General features: G+C 35.8%; 1 protein-coding gene across 1 annotated transcript in view; it reads left to right on the top strand.

Annotated features, from left to right (window-relative positions):
* ADGRV1 (adhesion G protein-coupled receptor V1) overlaps positions 1-13,494 on the top strand; it is a 303,011-nt gene that overhangs the window by 229,659 nt on the left and 59,858 nt on the right. Inside the window, exon 85 of the mRNA XM_070935769.1 lies at positions 1,648-1,826. Within this exon, the coding sequence (XP_070791870.1) occupies positions 1,648-1,826 (179 nt within the window). The remainder of the gene's footprint in view (positions 1-1,647; positions 1,827-13,494) is intronic.

Genomic DNA, 13,494 nt, shown 5'->3' with positions numbered 1-13,494 from the left:
TATTTCAAGGTCATGCTGTAAGATGCGTTCTACCTAGCACTTTGTTCTTTTAATGTCACAAAAAGAAAACAACATAGTTATAAAATGAACGCAGGGCACAGAAAGCTCCATAGGCTTATTAAAATGATGAGCTGCTAATAAATACATATACGTGCAGGCAAACATATACCTACCCACACACACACACTCACACACTCACAGTGTGTTATTTAAAATGTCCACTGCATCATTTTTCCTTGATTGTATTAAGAAAATGTGTAGCCATTAATTTCCTCCTCTGACCTTTTGAAATGTTTGCCAAGGTACATTTAAACAATTGCCTATTTATCACTAAATGTTGAATTCTCAGGAGGCATGAGCTGGATAAATTTTTAGATCATTCTTAAGTTAATGTATTGGGAATAAATTCAATGTGACTTAATACTTCCTGCTTGCAAATGGTTCATTTAGGAGAGGAGAAGATTTGAGCTTCAAAAGTTTTGGGGTTACTTTACCACCAGCGGTTCCTTTATAAATCCTTTTAAAATTATTATTATTATTCTGTGATGTCTAGCAGAAGACCTTTTTTAGCAGTTGTCAAGTATTGGCATTGTTTCATTTTCTCCAAAAGCTCTATACGAATAGGTTTAATGATATGGGCACTGATGTAATCAGCAGTTCTATGTGTGATTCAGAATAGCCCTTACATATTCCAGTCTGACAAATGCAGACAATCTGTTTTGCATGTTATGCAAATTAACTGCTAATTCTGCAGTTCAGGTGACAGGGATAAAAATTAAACAATACATTTCTGTTTGTCTGATCAAAATTACTCTTTTTTTACACTGTGTTGCACAGTGGCATAAAACTGTCATCTTATCCAGAGAATGCAGCCCAGCACAAGTGTCTCCAGCAGATGGCTATCAACCCTGCAATGAGTGGGGGTCTAGCCTCTCATTATAGAGTGATGCCTTTGGTTTCATGAACATTTTTTTTCTTATTAATACGTTTTTCTTAATGTTCATTCAGAACGAAACTCTATGTTTGTTTTGATTTATGACATTCATACCATTCTGTTTCTCTGGGAACCCGAGGCAACTTATAAGAAGGGAGGGAAGGATTCTCTTTTCATTTTATATCCTTTCTACAGTTCTGTGAGGATGTATTGAAGAGGTGCCTGACCCAAAGTGGTGACTTGAACTTATTTCTCCTGAGTTCTAATAGTTTATCTGTTGTACATACTGCCTTTTGGTTTAACCTATAAGAACCACTGCTTTTATACAGTAGAGGCAGACCCAAGGATATTTATATTTGATATCAACTGGTTGCAAATATAGATTGCCACTCCTAGACTCATATTTTTTATTTTTGAAGAATAAAAACATCAGTAACTGAGCTTAAAGATGCTTGGGATAAACATATGTCCATCATCTGACAAAAATCAAAAAATAAAAATAATAATTAAAATAATTAATTAAAAAGAAAACAAAAACAACAAAGAAAAAACTCAAAGGACAGACTCGATGGACTGCTAGGTTTTTTTTCTGCTGTCAGTTTTCTGCCACTAATTGGGTTGGATGTTGGCATAAGTATATTTCTAAAAAGTTGTTACAGAACTGTTAGTAAAATACTATTAAACATATTGATTGGTTCTCTGTTATTCCATAGGCTGTTAATTTTTGGTATATCTTGGTGATGAACGATGAACACACAGAACGGCGTTATCTAATTTTTTTTCTTTTGGGTTGGGGTCTTCCAGCCCTAGTTGTGATACTATTACTAATTATCCTGCGAGGAATCTATCATCATAACCTACCACAGATTTATGGCCTGATTCATAATGACCTGTAAGTATACACATTTATTTGTTTATTTTTTAAATATATATGCTGCCTATCTCACCTAGAGATGACATACATAATACATGTATAGTTAAACTACAAATCCCCTCACCTTACATAGCTAAACTAGTTCAGAGAAAGCCAATTTTAAGAATCATAATCTTTTTCCTTTCCTGTATTTAATACAAGAGGAGTGGAGTACATGACATTCTGCTCATCTAATATAATAAAGCAGAAGAGAAATAATGGCAATGTGAATAACATTGAATGACAGGAGTCATTTATAAATGAATCTTCTTCATAACTATAGACATTTGTAGAATTCTAAGGCCTACTCAAATGCAATTTAGAAATCATGACAAATGGCCACTATCAGAAAATCCTTCATGTCCATATAGAAAAATGGAAGTATTATAAATAGGGATGTGGCTGTACTTCCAATACGAAGCAGAAAATATTATTTGGAGGAAGTGGGGTCGTTCTACCACCAATTGCATCTGTTCCTGTATGGTTCCATACAGATGCTCATTTGAGTAAAAAAATTGAATGTGGCAAGTTGCTTTGGACTTCTTGTTGGAACACTGTTTGTACCTGCTTAAATCAACAAGTTAAACAGTACCTAGGTTATAATATTTTGCAGCTTTCTGGCGTTGCTTAACAAAAATATCACTGGGCAATCAGAACTATCATAAACATTCATGAAGATTTAAAGACAAAATTAACTAATGCTCATCTGTCATATCATTTTCTCTTAAAATTATTGAATATTTATATGTATTCAAAGTGTCTTAGATACATAGAAATGCAATTTTTTGTTATTTGTCAAAATTGTAAGACATTATTATTGGATTTTCTGCTATATTTTAAAGGAATACATTTTCTGATTTTGCACATCACCTGTCATGGTAGAGTTTCTAGTCAAAGAAGCAAAACATACACACAAATCATGTACACAAGTGTTTCTTAACCTTGTTCACTTTCAGATGTGTGGACCAGTGGTGAAATGTAAAATGGTGGGGGGGTATTTTTGCTACCGGTTCTCCGAACCATCCGCCACCATCACTACCAGATCAGGCGATCAGGTCCGAATCAGGAGCATTTCACCCCTGGTGTGGACTTCAGCTCCCGTAATTCCTCAGTCAGCAAGGCTTGCTGAGGAATTCTGGGAGCTGAAGTGCTCATGTCTGAAAGTGACCAAAGTTGAGAAAGACTGATGTTCACCAAAAGCGGATCGCTGAACATGCAATGCATTGTGAATTTGATTTATGTTGAAATCAAAATGTGCTTAATACATATTTATTTTTGGACACCCTGACTTAGATTATTTATTTTGCAAACTGCTAAGAGCTAGATACCATTCTTTGTAGTCTTTGTGCCTCTCTTATTGATGGGATTCCACCTGCCCTGACTAATATTTCATAGCTGAGCTCCAACAGGGTGAGTCCCATCCTTCCTTTTGTATAGGTAACAATAGTCTGTCAAAATCACTGGAGTTCTTTTTCTGTCACTCAGGTGGTTTCTGTAAAAACAATTATCTTGAAAAAATTTTAACCTTTTTTCTTTCAAAGAGAAAAGGAAGAAAAATGTGTATAGCTGTTTGCTGTTAGTAGTTTCTAATTAGCATTCTTCTTTTCCTCTTCCTGCATTCCAATTGCCCTGAGGCCTGTGATTCATTTCACAAACCAACATGCTATATTTTTGTCTTGTTTCAGCAAAGGCAACTTTGTTGATTCCTGCATGCATTGTCATAACTCTTAAGTCAGAAATCAGCATTCTCACATACATATCTTCCTTTGAGTACAATTTTTGAAAGCAACCAGGATAGAATTTACTCTTCCTCCTACTAGTGTTTTGTGCAGTCCAGTACCAGCAGACCAGTGGTGGGTTGCTATTGGTTCGCCCTGGGGTGAACTGGTAGCAGTGAGAGGCTCCACCCACCGCCTGGACGCTGCTGCGCATGTGCAGAAGTGGTGAGTACCCACGAGTGAACCAGTAGCGACGGGATTTGAAATCCACTACTGCAGCAGACTCTTATCAGAGTGCCATGCTGGTGGCCTAGAATTATAAAATATTGATAAAAATAATGTGAATTCCCACATGCGCCATTTTTCTCTGGTCTGTGAGTCAGTACTACAAGTACCTACAAATTTCTGGTAAATCTTCTACAGACTAATTGACAATCCTTCTGCCAGCTTCAGTTCATAAGAAGCCAAGTTCTAAATAACTTGAAGCAATCTATTAAGTACATGATCCCATCCCAAAATTATCTTTAGACCCTGAGAACCATACTTCTTACAGATTCATCTACATTATCTCTTTTTTCATTATGTTTCATTCTTTATTGAACTCAGTCATTGGTGGTCATCCTTTTCTTTCTCCATCAGAAAATGTTTAGCTAAATGAGAGCAGCTATGTTCGATAAATAAGATACAGTATCTTTAAAATCCATAGACTATGATCCATAATGGGTCTTATCAACCAAAAAAAGTTGCTGGTTACATTTATTGATAGACCTTTATATCTTTATTAGAATTCTGAGTATTTTTTTAAAATTTGAATTATCAGATTAAAGTAAAAATAGCTCAAATTAAACAAAACTCCTGAAAATTTTATGGTAATGTCTTGGTATGTTAATATTAGTATTGTTGTTGCTCTTGGTCACCTTGTCAGTTGATAGTGGATTTGGCAGTCTGATCTATCAAGTACTTCCCAGGAATTTAGGATAAGAAACCATGGTTGTTTGGTGGTGTTAAATATATTGCTGCAGGATGTAAGCTGTTCCAACTAAAACTGCCTTTTGCAATTGACTGATGTGCTTTTGTCAATGCTGATGGGGTTCAAGTAGTGCTCTAGTTGTTTGGGGATTATTGTTGGTACTACCTTTGCTTTCTTTTGCCACAATTCTACTTCTACTTGCAGGTCTTTTTCTTCAGTTCTTTCAGTTCTATTCTACTGTCTTTGGGTTTTACAGTATTCACATCCAATACTTTTCTCTTTTTTTAAAATCAACAATTGTTAAACTTGGGGTGTTGTGTGGCAGATGTTTTATATTTGAATTCTAAAGTTCCATAGCACTTCGGTCTTTTTCATTTTCTAACATAACTATTTTGTAGTCCCACCAGTTCTTGCTTGCTTTGTCATTCTGTTGCAGAGGGAACATTTGCTGTCTGTTGCTGTCTTCTCAGATCTGCCTTCGTATGTATTTGCTCTTAAGGCAGCCAGAATTAGCCTCTGTCATTTTCTTCATTTTCCTGCTCCTAGTCTTTCCTTGATGCTCTTGTTATCTGCTTTGCCTGCTTGTTTTTTTGTAATGTACTAGCCATGTGATAATTTGTTTTGCCATGTCTCTTTTCTATTCTACATTTGATCTTTCTTATAGGCCAATTTAGTCCATTTGATATTCAGTCCGCATTTGTGGTGTATTAGATTCAGTGATTCTTATTCTCTGTCCTTCAGATATTCTTCTGGTGCTCTTTTTTCTTCTTCAATTGCTGGGTGTACTTGCAACATTCCACTCCTAGACTCCTTGGTAACTGGTCTGTCAAGATTGCTCTGTGAATAAAGGGCATTATCATTATATTTCTGGTCTTCTTATCTAGGGCTTCTTGTTCCGTTTGAGTCCAGTTCACTATTCCAGTTGTATATCAACTAGACTTTCCCAGGGATTAATCAACTTGATCGTATTTTGTTCACTGAGTTTGGATTTTAAAATCTTCTTCCATAGGGCATCTTGATTCCTTCAGTTTCATTACTTCCCCTGTTGACGGTCAGGGTAGCACATTTGTCCTGTCCAAACTCCATTGCAATATTTGGCTGCATATTAGAGTGTTGACAAGCTATTTTATTTCAGATTGTCCATCTAAAGGAGGTGGAATATCCTGACATATGTTTTTGTTGTTAGCCATGGCCTGACTTCCAGTTGTTTAGTATTAGTATTAGTATTATTTAGTATTATTGACAGCAGAATTAATGACTAACAGTGCTAAGCATGAGTCTCCTTGAAAGTTTCCTTTCTTGATATTAACCTCTCCCAGTCTATCACAATGACCAGCAACTGTGTCTTCCATTGTGCCATTGATCTTTGCACAAAGTTTCTAATGTTTCAAGTGACTCCTGTTATTTCTAGGCACTTGGTTGTCCAATCATGTGGCAGGGAGTTAAACACCTTCTTGTAATCAATCCAAACTATATTAAAGTTGGGCTTCCTTCTCTTGCAGTTTGCTAACATTATCTCATCAGTTAAGAGCTAATCATTTGTTTCTTTGTTGCTTTGGCAGTTTCCTTTCTTCATAAGTGGAAAGAGCTTGTTTTCAGTTAAATGCTGTTGGGCTGCATCAGCTACCACACCAGTTAGCAATCTCATCTTCTGGGATATTGTCATGTTTTTCTCAGTCATGTTTGTAATTCTGTATTTATATATTTTGAAATAATTCTGTAATTATGTTTAAACAGTACATTTTAGGCAAAGGAAAAAATCCTTTTACAGAAAAAAAAAATCCAATACAAACAAAAACATAGTGTGCCTATTTAATCCCCCATGGGTGCCTGAATATGGCGGCAACCACCATGACTAAAGCCTAGAATGAAGTGGATTCACTAGAAATATTCCCAGTAGTAGAACTAACAGAAGTTGCACCTGTTGCCTTTTCCTTGTTTAGTAAATGAAAGTAGTGCTGTGTTTGTTTTAGGCACCCCATCCCATCCCATCCCATCCTATCCCATCCTATTCTATCCTAAATGAAAGGCAAAGGCAAAAAAAATTATACATTGGATAGTAACAATGGAATAACAAAAAAAGAAACAACTAAAATGGAGTAAAACATAAATAAAAACATTGTGGGAAAACTTTCCCGTATGAGAGTCTCTGCTTCCTTTCTGTTTATTTCTACAGCAAATGACCACAATAAAAATACATATGTGTGTTTGTTTGTGTGTGTGTATGTGTGTATATTACCTTAAACATTATGGGGTAGTAACTATCTGAATCCTTTCATCTATTATTGTTATTAGTCTTATAATATTTTTCCTAAAAATGGTATTTCAAATGTGTAAATTCACCCTGTTGCATAATTCAGAGTAAATATGGGAGCCATTCTTGTTCATGTTCTCCAATTTTAGTCTCCTAGTCTGATAGTGGTGTTCCAAATTTGTTCTTAAGCTGTCAGTATTAATGTATATCTTAGTAAATTGTGACTTTTTTATATCAATATTATGGCTTTCTCACCTATGTATACGTTTTCATGAGGACAATATTATGTTCTGGATTTCCTATTTTTTATAGCGCATTTTGCAGCTTGACTTAAATGCCACAATTGAAGGCTTTTCTCTAATGAGTGAAGTACATATTGATTTATTTTTACGCCAGCAATAATGAATTGTGTTCCATCCAATGCAGTTTCTAATCTGTGTTGGATGATCCTAAACATTTTGCTAGTTGTGAAATTACAGGTATGGTTTGCATAATCTATTAATCCTCCTTTTTTTGGTATTGGAACGAAGATTGACATCTTCTAATCTGGTGGCCACTGTGCTGTTAAAGATAAAGGTTACCCTCGCACATATGTGCTAGTCATTCCCGACTCTAGGAGCAGTGCTCATCTCCATTTCAAAGCCGAAGAGCCAGCACTGTCCGAAGACATCTCTGTGGTCATGTGGCCGGCATGACTAAACTGCAAAGGTGCACGGAACGCTGTTACCTTCCCACCAAAGGTGGTCCCTATTTTTCTACTTGCATTTTTTACATGCTTTCGAACTGCTAGGTTGGCAGAAGCTGGGACAAGTAACGGGAGCTCACCCCATTACACGGCACTAGGGATTCGAACAACTGAACTGCCAACCTTTCAATCAGCTTCTTAGCCACTGAGCCATCCCACCTGCTCTACTGTGCTGTTAGCATAGCTTAATTATAACCTTTACTGATTTCTCTTCCGTCACCTGCCAAATTTCAGGGGATATTTCATCAATTCCTATTGCCTTCCAATTTAAAGATTGATCTAAGTGCTGATCTAAGTTCATCTTCTATCCGCATGATTTAGCTTTTTTCAAAAAAAGAAAAAAGCCTGTTCTAAAGTGGAGCCTAAATCCAGATAATTAATTGCTCTTTTCATTTTGATAAATATTTATGAAACTAATTTGGATGGCTGTTTTTGCTTGCTTCCTAAATCTGAAGCAAAATTGTCATGGATGAATTGATGGATGGATGGGTAGGCAGACAGAATGATAGATTGGTATCAGAATCAGAGCTTTTACACGTAATCGGATTTTCCATTGCACTAAAAAAAATGTATTATTTCATAAAAACTCACAATTAAAATTAAATGATTTTATGGGCAGTCATGCTAATCTCAAAAGTTTTTTTTAAATAAATAAATCACCCTGCATTATACTATTCAGATCAACGCTCTTGAGCAATTGATATGGTACATCTGAGAACTGTTTGTTTTGACTCATAAAGCTGCTGGCATTCAGAACAGAAGATCTTTTAAAGAAAATCCCCTGTTCATGCTGTATTAGCATTTAAAGGGCTTTCCAGGCTTTGCAAACACATTTTAGAGAAGAGAAACAAAAACAACAATCTCTAAACAATAACCAAGGGAAATCCAGATAATCTGGTGCAATTTGGTGTTTCTTTTTCTTTCATTTAAAAATAGATCTATACAGGAAGATTTATTAAATGAATTGCATGGTTTCATACCCAGTGAATTTTATATTCTAACTCTCTATTCGATAAAATTATGAAGTGTTATCTCTGAATTTGGAGATAGTTTTTTGTTTATAAAAGAATATGCCATGTGCAGTATCTTTGGTTTCCAAATAGTGCAGCTGCATAAAATATATGTTTATGTTATTCCATTATATTCCAGAACTGAGAAGTAACACAGTGTCAGCCTGCTCCAGAGACCAACAGTGATAGAATGAGAGACAGAGTTAGCTCCTTTCCTAGCCCATAAAAAGTAATGGTAAAGTGTTCAGGTACCATAATCTGAGACAAGTGATCAGATCAAAGTAGGGAAGGATAGGAATGGTAAATCCAAGAAAGTCCAAGAAGTTCACTATATTTAAGTCCAAGAATTTCATTATGCTTGTTTTAAACATTGCATTTAAACAGCAATTATGGTATATAAGATAATGTTTGATTCATTTCCAAGCATCCTGGATTTAATTCCTTTTGCTGACTTGGCACCTGGACAAGTCAATATGCCTTCAACTAACCTCAAGGTTGAATAGAATCCAGATAGGCATTGGTAGGCAGAAGATCTTTATTTGGGGATTCAAATTAATCCCATCATTAGCAGGGACAACTGTTCCATCTTTGTGACCTCTTCAAGAATTGGATCACTTATCTAGGAAGGCTGTATATGTAGAAAGGGCTAGACAGAGCAGAGATTTATTTCCAGCTTGTGGAGAGTATTAAGGACAGCAGAGGAAGGGGCTGATTAAACCTTCTGTATATAGAACAACTATATTGTTCTTGATTTCTTTTTCTTTTTCCTGAACCCACTTAATAAACTACATGGGAATACTGAGGAAAATAAGAATGACCCAGTGATGGTGACAGCATAGCAGGGTCATTATTCACACTGCCTAGTATTCAGCTGCCTAGTAAAAGTTCTTTAGGGTAGTCATTGCTTTTGTCAAGAATCATCATAGACCACCTGCATGAGGAGCACATAGTTGAAGCCAATTGTAGATACAGCTTTTCTTTTTTTTAATTTTCTTTCCACTCCTTCTCTTCATTATTTCCTTCTTCTGCATCATTGTGGTCCACTGGATAGAACACTCTACCCAGTCCTCTGAATATAAGCAAACATCTTTGAAAAGGTTCTTCCTTGCCTAATCCTAATGTAGATTCATTGCAATTACTTACAATTTATGGTTATGCTTGGAATTCTTTTAAGTTTGGAATGAGGAAAACCAGTTTTCTTTCCTGAATTATAGCGTCCAGCTCCCTCATTATTCACCATCCTAGCTGTGGAGGATACCCCAAGCTACTCTTCTCCAGCATAGGAATTTACCATGATTATTGCAAATTTGGGGAATATTTATTCCAAGTATCCTGTGGATATCGGTTTGAAAAATGCTGGTGTAATTAATTTCATTTTCATCTCAATCATCAGTTAATTAATTTGAACTTTGGCATCTCCCTTCCTCAGTATTGTAAACGAAGCGTTCCTGCTGTTAAAATGTTACCTAAAAAACCCAAAAGTATCAAGGGAATTTCATACATGTGTTTTACTAACTAGTTTTGTTCTGTCAAGAATATTCAGGATTTATCTTCTGTCTACATTGAAATATATTGATAATATATAAGTTTAGTTCAAAGATCTTGACTAACAACACATAATCTTTTACTTTGCTTCTGGGCTTAGAACAAGTGCTTGCAAAGCACTGGTTTTATTCCTATAATTTTGGTATAAACAGTTGATAAGAAAAATAGGAAACTTCAAGAGGGAATTTTGCTAATCTCAATATTTTTGTTTTTCTTACTTTCCTAGAACCTGCCTTATGAGTTTTAAGTAAAAAAAAATCAGTGCACACACTTTAGCTATAACAAATGTGTTGCTTGTTAACTACTTTGAGGGTTTTTCAGGGCAATTTATATTTTCCAGGGGAGTATCAGATCCCTACTGGTGTCATAACCACATTAGGTGAAATTTCTAGTCCCGTAAATTTGAAATGTAGGCAGAGTTGTGTACTTCTATTGCCAAAGTAAATACATAAGCTCTGTTCATACAAACTATTGTACACTGAGGATCAGGAATTTTCTGCCATTCGCCAGCCATCATTGCTGATACAAACTGTGCAATTTTACAAACTTAATATTTTCATCTGAAAGTTGAGTCACGGCAACTGGAGTTCTTCCCTTTTTTCATTTGAAACATCTTGCTTTTTATCCAAGTAGCTTCTTCAGTCTGATATAATACTTCATCAACATAATACTTTTATCTATTCACTGTTTTCCTTGCGAACTGGAGTGTACAAGTCACAGAAATTTTTTTGTTCAGAAAGTTCAAAGATAAAATGGGAAAGGAATTGTTTTTCTGTGTGGCAGTAACTATTGGTTACTATTCAATACCTGTCCATAACATCAATGTCTAATCTTTGCTGATTACCTGAGGAAGAATAAAGGTAAAGGTAAAGATTCCCCTTGCACATCTGTGCTAGTCGTGCCCAACTCTAGGGGGCGGTGCTCATCTCCATTTCAAAGCCGAAGAGCCAGTGCTGTCCAAAGACATCTCCGTGGTCATGTGGCAGGCAAGACCAAATGCCAAAGGCGCATAGAACGCTTTTACCTTCCCACCAAAGCGGGTCCCTATTTTTCTACTTGCATTTTTTATGTTCTTTCAAACTGCTAGGTTGGCAGAAGCTGACACAGGTAACGGGAGCTCACCCCATTATGCGGCACTAGGGATTCGAACTGCTGAACTGCCAACCTTTCGATCGACAGTGTCTTAGCTACTGAGCCACTACGTCCCTCCTAGGAAGAATAACTCAGTAACTATAGTAATCAAACTACATTTTGGGAAACACGACGGCATTAACTAGGCCAGACAGATGTATGATACCTGCACAGTCCTTCTGAGAGCAAGCAAATATCTACAAATTGTTTATTGTGTTCACAATAAAATAAAAAGTTGTAATTAATCTAATTACTAATAAACTTTTATGATTTTAGCAGACATCACTTTATCTTTGATTTAGATGTTAGTTTGTTTTGCAGGTAAGAGCACAGTGGTGGCTGCTAAAATCATGGAAGTTTGTATCAAGCATTTGTATGAATATTTGTTGTTTTTTTTTTATTTGATTTATATGCCGTCCTTCTTCGGAGACTCAGGGCGGCTTACAATGCGTTAAGCAATAGCCTTCATATTTTTGTTTATTTATACAAAGTCAGCTTATTGCCCCCACAATCTGGGTCCTCATTTTACCTACCTTAGAAAGGATGGAAGGCTGAGTCAACCTTGAGCCTGGTGAGATTTGAACAGTAATTGCAGACAGATTGATGTTAATAACAGTGCTTTAGTCTGCTGCACCACCAGGCTCAGTATTAGTATTAGTATTTGTTCAGCAACACTATGCAGCACAAACAGCCAATAAGAAAATTTGGTTGATCAATCCTTATTTCCTGCTTATCAGCTGGAAAAAGAAGCAGATGTAGCTCTTTTGATAAGAGGACTGTGATTCAGGTCTCTGCGGTAATCTTTAAATGGAAGATTTTAGGCTATTTATAGTTGAACAAAAACTACTGTATTGCATTCTGAGATATTATATTGTAAAACATATCATGGCAATTGCTTTAATATGTGAACTCACTAAGTACAACAATAAACTTACTTTCATATTATAAAACAGTTATTAAAACAGAATACCCAAAACTTTGATAATTCTAAAGAAAGTATCACATCTTAAACAGTTCCCAACTTTAATATGCGGTCAGCAAAAACAAAAACATATAGACACTCAAATAACATTTACTTATATTATAAGTTGTCACCACTCCTCACTGAGCAGCACAATCAGGTCAGGGATTTGGCATGCAATGGGAGAAATATGCAACTGACATTGCAAATAGGAAGGAAAGGCCCACGCAGGAATAGGAGATAAGGGTTGAAAATAGTCATGCGCACACATTGGACTGAAAGCAGGATATGCATAGAGACACAATATATGACAGATCCAATAGAGCCCCATCCTGGAGTATATATATAGTCACAGTGACAGCTGCCAGAGTATCAACATAATCTGGTTTTTCTTTCAATCATTAGCACTACCTATTATTAAACACCACCTAAACTTTAGGGTGCAATAAATCCATAATATAAACTGTGTAAAACAATATGCTGGGTATTTCACAAACAGGAAATTCATAATGGTCTGAAGAATATTTGGACATCATAATTCTCTCTCTTTACAGCCCCCCTTAATGTGTTTCAGCCAAGTCAGCATAGAATCCTAGCCAGTATATTTGCAATAATAAAAATGTCAAGTAATAAACTTTGTGCTTGTCCACATTTTATGCCTAACAAAATGGCACCATTATAGTATTATGAAGCTTGCTATATTCTCTGCAATGCAGAGGTATGGTAATATACATTCTTGCAGATGAAAGCTTGGTTTCCATAGATGACTACTAAACTTGATCTTCCACATACGACAGAGTTTCCTTCCTTCTTTCTAAAATGTTTCATATTCACACATATGCTCAGTATATTTTTCATGTCCGCAAAGTAATAGTTCTTGAGAGTTACATACAGTCCATTGAGACTTAGCATTATTAGAGAAAAATAGGTCACTTTCATAAGAGAGCTCGTTATCATCTATTAAATAATTCTGGTTAGTGATGTGAATCCTATGGTGACCTCTGACCTTTGCACTTGCTAAAAAACTGGCTTTTCCAGTTCTGGAGATAGGTCTGCTCAGCATGGCTGCCTGCCTTTGGAATACACTGCTTATTTTTCAGAAAGCTGTAAAACTGGATATTTTGGGAGAAATTTCTGTACATAAGAACTAATGAACCCAATAATGGTTTTGACCCACTTTATCTTTAATTTTTTATGTTAGCTTAATTTTGTTATAATTTATAATATTTTCTAACTTATATGTAATGCACTTTTAAGCTATTATTATTTATTCTGTTAACTGTTATCCACCAACATACTCAAATAAGCAGGAT

The sequence above is a fragment of the Pituophis catenifer genome, unplaced genomic scaffold (genome assembly GCF_029215685.1).
Source record: "Pituophis catenifer annectens isolate HBS135680 unplaced genomic scaffold, rPitCat1.0.hap2 SCAF_2, whole genome shotgun sequence".
In the NCBI taxonomy this organism is placed as follows: Eukaryota; Metazoa; Chordata; class Lepidosauria; order Squamata; family Colubridae; genus Pituophis; species Pituophis catenifer.
Note: the sequence above shows the minus strand (reverse complement) of the source record. Positions and strands in the feature narration are given on the sequence as shown.